This window comes from Lagopus leucura, unplaced genomic scaffold (assembly GCF_019238085.1).
Source record: "Lagopus leucura isolate 7727_CA_CO unplaced genomic scaffold, USGS_WTPT01 1-10_obj-0_obj, whole genome shotgun sequence".
NCBI lineage: Eukaryota > Metazoa > Chordata > Aves > Galliformes > Phasianidae > Lagopus > Lagopus leucura.
In genome coordinates this window covers 26,311-32,807 of record NW_024965914.1, presented here as the reverse complement: position 1 = coordinate 32,807, position 6,497 = coordinate 26,311, and the positions used below count along the sequence as shown (strand labels likewise).

Sequence of the window (6,497 nt, the reverse complement as noted above, 5' to 3'; positions counted from 1 at the left end):
TTTGGCCGCACCGCTCCCTGCGAGGCCATCCTCCCGACCCCCGCTGTTAATACCGTCCAGGCTCCTCTCTTTTAGCGCTCCCAGCCGTGCGCTTTGCCCCCCCGACGGCAGACCGAGCACGGCCGCGCATCCCCGCTGCCCACCGTCCCGTCTCCACGGGGATTCCCCCCCCCCCCCCGCCCAAAATCCCCGGGACGGCTTTTCATCGCTGACCCCCCCGATCCTCCATCCCCAGGCTGGGTGCGCTTCGGCCAGTCCTTCCGAGGGCAGGAAAAGGGAGCCGGGAGCGGCACTGCCGCACCGTCGGGGCCGCACGGCCGGGGAAAGGAGGGCGAAACCCGGCAGAACAGAGAATGCAGGGGGAAAAAAACCGCCAATAACACTTTAATAGAGTTCTGTGGCAACCTGGCTAGTCGCTACCAGAATACACATTTATAAGCCATAAATAAAGCATACAGAAACGATAAATTAATCAGATCCAAGTAGTTTACTCTCCCGGTAACATCAAGTGTTTGTTTCAATTACAACGATCTATCCTGACTTTTTTTTTTTTTCCGCTTTTTTTTTTTTTTTTTGCTTTTTTTTTTTTTTTTTTTTTCCCCCTCCCCCTTTGTACAATTTTACAAGACTTTCCATCCTCAGATCCCAAACTCGCATGGATTTCCCACCAAACGAGGGCTTCGTTTTCTTTGCGTCCGTTTTCGTCTGTTTGTTTTTGTTTTTTTTCCTTTTCCTCATCACTTCCACACAAAAAAATAGATATATTTAGACCTCCTTGCAACGACGACAACGAAAAAAATAATAAACCAGCCCCAACAGAAAAATCCCTCTCCCCTACACCTCCCTCCCACCAAACTGAACCACCCCGCAAGGCAAACCAAGGGGACCGCAGGGTCAGGGTTAGGGGGTGGCACACGAGGTGCACCCTGCTGCTCCCCGAGTGGATGCAACCACCTGGAGCCTGCAGGGATCAAAACAAAAAATAGATAGATAGCTATATGGGTAGGTACCGTGCTCGGCAGCGCTCACAGTCCATCACGCTGCTGGGGGACCGCGCGGGGCGGGGGGGGGTTTTCCCCCTTTGCCTTTAGGAGGAGTTCATGATGGGCCGGGAATACACACCTTGGTAGTAAGAAGTCTCTCCGGCCAAAGGGGAGGACTCCAATGGGTTTTTGTTCGTTACGGGCCCCATGGCCAGGCTGGCGGGCACGGGCGAGGCGTAGCCCGAGTAGTGCATCACCTGCTCGTAGGCCTTGAGGTCCATTTTGTGCGAGGGGTGGTGGTGGTGGTGCGGGTGGTGGTGGTGCTGCTGCTCGGAGGACGACATCAGGTTGTTGATGGAGAAGGGGTGGTTGAAGGCGTAGTGGTGCTCGGGCTTGAGGTGGGCGTCGTGGGGCAGCCCGGTGTGCGGCGGAGCCAGCAGGTGCTGAGCCGGAGAGGCCGCCGACGGCTCCCCGGGGCTCGGCCCCGCCGCTGCACCCTTCAACTCGGCCAGGGCGCGCTTGTGGTCCCGGCACGGCGAGGCACTCGCCGGTGACTCGGCGCCTGCCGAGCCCTCGGAGCCCCCCGAGGAGCTGCCCTCTCCCAGTGGCTGGCTGGGGGGCTGCCCCGGCCCCTTCTTGCCCCCGCCGCCGTCCTTGGTCGCCAACTGCTTCTCACACTTGAAGCGCTTCTGGCGCCGCAGGTAGCAGCCGTTCTCAAACATGTTGCCCGAGTCGGGGTGCAGCGTCCAGAAGGAGCCTTTGCCCGGCTTGTCCGGGGAGCGGGGCACCTTGAGGAAGCAGTCGTTGAAGGAAAGCGAGTGGCGGATGCTGTTCTGCCAACGCTGCTGGTTCTGGCGGTAGAAGGGGAAGAGGTCCATGATCCACTGGTAGATCTCGCTCAGCGTCAGCATCTTGTTGGGAGACTGTTGGATGGCCATGGTGATGAGCGAGATGTAGGAGTAGGGGGGCTTGGCGTGCGTGTAGCTCCGCCGGTACGTCTTGGGGTCCCGCGAACGGTTGAGGTTGGACTGCCCGTAGATGGGGCTCATGGAATTCATGTTGGTGTAGGGGGCCAGGGCGTTCATTGAGCCCGCTTGGCCTCCCATGGGGCTCATGCTGGGGCTCAGGTGGGCACCCATCCCCGCCACACCGGCCGAGCCCATGCCGGCCATGGCCCCCGCACCTGGGGACATGCCAGCGAGTGAAGGGCTCATGCCCGTGTTGGCGTAGGACATGTTCATGGAGGTGGCTGCCGTCATGTTGGCCGTGGTGCTCATGGCCGACATGGTCATGTACGTGTTCATGCTGTTCATGCCCAGCCCTGCGTTCATGTTGCTCACCGAGGAGTAGCTCTGAGGGGACAAACGAGAAAGAGAAGGGAGATTTGGGAGGATTGGAAATGAGAACGGTTCCCGAGTAAGGCACCCCCAGCCCAGCCCTGCAGCCTCGGCGCTGCGGAGTGGGAAGGGTTAAACCCCCGGGGGGCATCGGCGGGAGGTGGGGGGGGGTGTTGAATCTCTCATTAAAAAAACAAAAAAAAAAAAAAAAAAAAAAAGAGGAGCCCAAATTTAGATATTGAAAAAGTCGGGATCGCAGCGAGCTTGGAGAATCCGAGCTGGAGGAAAAGGGACAGCCCCGCGCGAAGCGAGAAAAATACCTTGTGTGGGGGGTGGGGGGAAGGGTAGGGGGAAAGGAAAAAACGCGAATCGCTGCCCGGCAGCCCCGATCGCTCCCGGGGGGGGCCCGGCCCCGCGGTCCCCGCTCCCCCCCCCCCCCCCCCCCCCCGCTGTCCCCCGGCCGCGGTTCGGCGCCTCGAGAATATCTGGTGACAAAGTTGAGGTTTTCCCCCCAAGGATCCCGACGCGGGGATCGGGCCGCCTGGCTCCCCCCCTTACCTCGGGCTCCCCGTAGTAGTTGCTCCAGTCCGTGTGCTCATGGCCTTCCATTTTCACCGCTCCCAGCATACTGGAAGTGGAGTGCATGGCAGTTTAAAATTTAACAGACACAACAAACGACGACGCAGAGAGAGAGAGAGAGAGAGCAATCCAAAAAAAAAAAAAAAAAAAAAGTCGCCAGCCCTCCCTCCCCTCTGCCGCGCTCCCTCCGTCGGAGCCGCTGGAGGAGGAGGAAGAGGAGGGAGGGAGGAAGGGAGGGGGCACCGCCGGGGCCGGGGTTTTTTTTTCGCCGCCGCTCCTTGGGTGGGTTTCCGCAGCGCTTCGCGGCGAAGAGTCGCCCGGAGGCGATGGAGGAGACGGAGGAGGAGGAGGAGGAGGAGGAGGGAGGAGGGAGGAAGAAGAGGAGGAGGGAGGAAGAGGAGTACAAGTGCTGCAGTGACGTGGGTGCCCGAGTGATATAGCACGGAGCGGCCGGGCGAGCCTCCAATCCCCAGGTCCTCGGCTGCCCATTTGAATAATCAGCTCACACCTAGGCGGGAGCGGCTGCTCCGCGGCCCCCCGACCAGCACCCCGGCGCGGCTCCCGGAACCCCCCCGCGGCGCCCCCCGGCCCCGCAACGGGAGGGGTCCTACGGGACCCCCACTCCCCCCTCACGCCGACGGGAGGGGTCCCCTCGCAAGGCCCAAAGGGAGCGGTCCCCCGGTCCCCCCCCCCGACGGCCGCAGCCCCCCGAGCCGCACGCACCTTTCTCCCCGCGGCTGCTCGGCCTCAGGCCGCCTTCCTCCCGGCCGTGGCCCGGCTCTGCCTCATGCCTTCCCGCGGCTCTGCCTCAGGTACCTACAACAATTTCGTAACTAAAACAAACAGGAAGGGCAGGGGAAGGCGGGAGCTGGGAGAGGGGAGCGCGGCGGGGCCGGGCTCAGCGCCGTCGGGGGACACGCAGCCGGAGCGGGGCCCGGTGTTTCCGTCTGGGCAGCGCCGCTCCGCACCCACGGACAGACCCACGGACGCTGCTCGAGTGTAGCCGTCGGGGAGCGGCTGAGCGGCTGTCTCCGTCCGTCCCTCCCTCCTTCCTTCTCTCCTTCCCTCCTTCCAGAGAGGAAGCGCAGCCCCCTCCGGGTGCCCGACACCTCCCGGCCCCGCAGTATTCCCCCCCCCCCGCCCGGTGGGGGACACGGAGCTGCCTCCCTCCCCGTGCCGTTCGCCCTGTACCTACCTGCCCGGGCACCAGGCGGGGCAGCGCGGCACCGACCTTTTCTCTCGGTTATTTATTTGGGTTCTCTCCCGGCGTTAACCCCAGCACCGCTCGGCGAGGTTAGCGGGAGCTTTTAAACATTAACACAAACCCAACAGCCGAGGGGCTTCGCCGGAGGGCTTTTCCCCTCGTCCCAACGCCCTCGGCAGCAGTCTCCAAACGAAACTAGCCTCCTATCGCGATAGCCTCGGCGATAGAAGCAGCCCGCCTCCTCCCGCCCATATTTAGGGGAGATGGGGGCTGGCTGGAAGCGAAGGGGGAGACCCCAGGGGGGCTGCCCTCAGGGCGGGGACGCGCCGGGAAAAGGGGGATTTGCCCCCAAAAAAGGGGGGATGGGGGGGGGGGGAGGAGGCCGGGTAGGGCTGTCCCCAGGTCTAAGAGCGGTGGCGCGGCGCCCCCTGTCGCCTGCTGTCCCCAATCCCGGAGGGCCGGGGGTGGAGGGGCACCCCGCCTGCCCCCCGGGGGACCCCCCGACGGCGGAGGTCACCTTCTCGTGCATCACCTAGGAGCATCACCAGCGAGCACATGTGCTGGGCGAGGCCGAGCCTTCCCTCTGTACCGGCATCGTGTGGTCCTAAATGGGAGCCCCGTTGGCACATCATGGGGTCCTCCATCTCCCATCCTTTATCTCACAAGTCTAACTGCTATGCCGCTACCCTTGCGCAGCCCAATAAAATTAATATCTTAAGAGAACAGGGAAAGAAAGCAGTGGAGTAGACAGTCTTGCCTTGTAGAGAAACATTTTTTTAAATACCCCAGATGATAAAAATTGAAAATGTTCGGCGGCGTCTTGTTTAAACACACCTGCGTGGGCTCTGGAGAACCGCACCGGCCATTTAAAAAATGACTTCTTCTCTTTAATATTTAAGTAATATTTATTTTAAATTTAATTTTTTAAATTGCATTTCTATTTGCATTGGGAGCCATGCCTGGAGGAGCCGGTGTCCCCTTCCTGCAGGCAGGAGGCAGGGGTTGGGCCACCCTGGGCAGCATTTGCCACCATTCTGGGCCACCTCCACCACTGACTGGTGATGGTGACAAGCACATCCCCTGCTCTTCTTGCTGGGTGAAGGCATTTCCCTGCAAAGGAAAATCAAAAATCAGCCCCTCCCATCCTTCCCGCCCCCCCTCCTTTACAACTGTACCTTATTCTTGACAACAAACAGGGTAATTATCTCCCTTCTACTGATAATTATCATAATTAATCCAATATAATGAACTCTCCCAATTGCCCTGCTGTTTCAGACTAAATGCGGTGGTTGTTTTGTTTTGTTTTTTTTTTTTTTTCCCTGTAGCTGAGGAACTGCAAGACAGGAGCACTCACTGCCCTGTGGAACAGAAGCATCTTAATAACAGGAAGAAGGAGCACACATCACAGCACTGGGTGATGGCACTTTCCCCCATAAGATCCCTGGAAGCAACCAAAGGGCTCTGTGTGGCTGAGGGCATCCCGAGCAGCTCTCACTCAGGCAGGCAGAACAGACCCTGGGGTCATTGCTAGTGCCATATTTCTGCTCCCAAGGTCAGGGCTGAAGGGCAGGATGTGTACAGGGGGTGCTTGTGGGGTCCCTACAGTGCGCTGCCATTTCATAGAACCATCTGAGTTGGAAGGGATCCTTGAAGGCCATCCATTTCAACTCCCCTGCAGTGCACAGGGACACCCACAGCTCCAGCAGTGCTCACAGCCCCCGTCCAACCTGACCTTGTGCAAGGATGGGACACCATCACCTCTCTGTGCAACCTGTGCCACTGCCTCACTACCCTTCTGGTAAAAACTTCTTCCTCATATCCAGCCTACATCTCGCCTCTTTTAGTTTGAAACTGTTTCCCTTTGTCCTATCATTTCTGTGGGGCATTGCAGGAGCCGGTATTCTTTGCTCGCTCAAGGACTCAGATAGGAGCACTGAAATCAATGGCATCCCATATAGAAGGGATCCTCCCATCTCCATCACCCACCCAATGATGCTGGCCATCAGCCTCGGCCCCGCAGGCAACGACAGCAATTACACTCTGCTGTATTGACTGAACTACTTGACAAATTCTCCCACCTAGTCTTTCCTAATTAGATTCAACGTTTAATGGAGCTTCTTAATTCATTAAAAAAAAAAAAAAAAAAAACGTTTTCCAAGGTTTTAACAAGTCCAACAAAAGACAAATCCGGAGCATGCCAAAATTTAGTGATTTTAATCTAACTCGCAGCCCAAGGAGATGCTGTGGTTTGAATGCTGGAACCCCTCTGGCAGCAGATACTGCTGGAACTTGGTTGTCACCTAGCTGGGAAGTACCAGGAGATGCCTTTCATTCTTACAGAGGTCATAGATCAAGGCGTTATCTGAGTTGGAAGGGACCCTTAAAAGCCGTGTG

General features: G+C 58.6%; 1 protein-coding gene across 2 annotated transcripts; it reads right to left on the bottom strand.

Annotated features, from left to right (window-relative positions):
- Positions 1–364: 364 nt before the first annotated feature.
- Positions 365–3,720, bottom strand: FOXA2 (forkhead box A2). 2 transcript variants are annotated; one of them, XM_042892874.1, is made up of 3 exons: positions 3,623–3,720; positions 2,879–2,948; positions 365–2,335 (listed from the first exon to the last, which is right to left on the bottom strand). In XM_042892874.1, exons 2-3 carry the CDS (start codon positions 2,945–2,947, stop codon positions 1,088–1,090), a joined length of 1,317 nt encoding a protein of 438 aa, XP_042748808.1. In that variant the 5' UTR covers position 2,948; positions 3,623–3,720; the 3' UTR covers positions 365–1,087. The 2 variants fall into 2 exon arrangements, with proteins under 2 accessions (XP_042748808.1, XP_042748807.1); XM_042892873.1 differs by lacking the exon at positions 3,623–3,720 and having other exon boundaries at positions 2,879–3,381.
- Between the last annotated feature and the right edge of the window lie 2,777 nt (positions 3,721–6,497).

Bases quoted from the DNA above. Each gene is read 5' to 3' on its own strand.
- FOXA2 (XM_042892873.1), bottom strand. From the start codon at position 2,965: ATGCACTCCACTTCCAGTATGCTGGGAGCGGTGAAAATGGAAGGCCAT. The intron at 2,336-2,878 runs GTAAGGGGGGGA...TTGTCCCCTCAG, and splicing joins ACTACTACGGGGAGCCCGAG to AGCTACTCCTCGGTGAGCAA.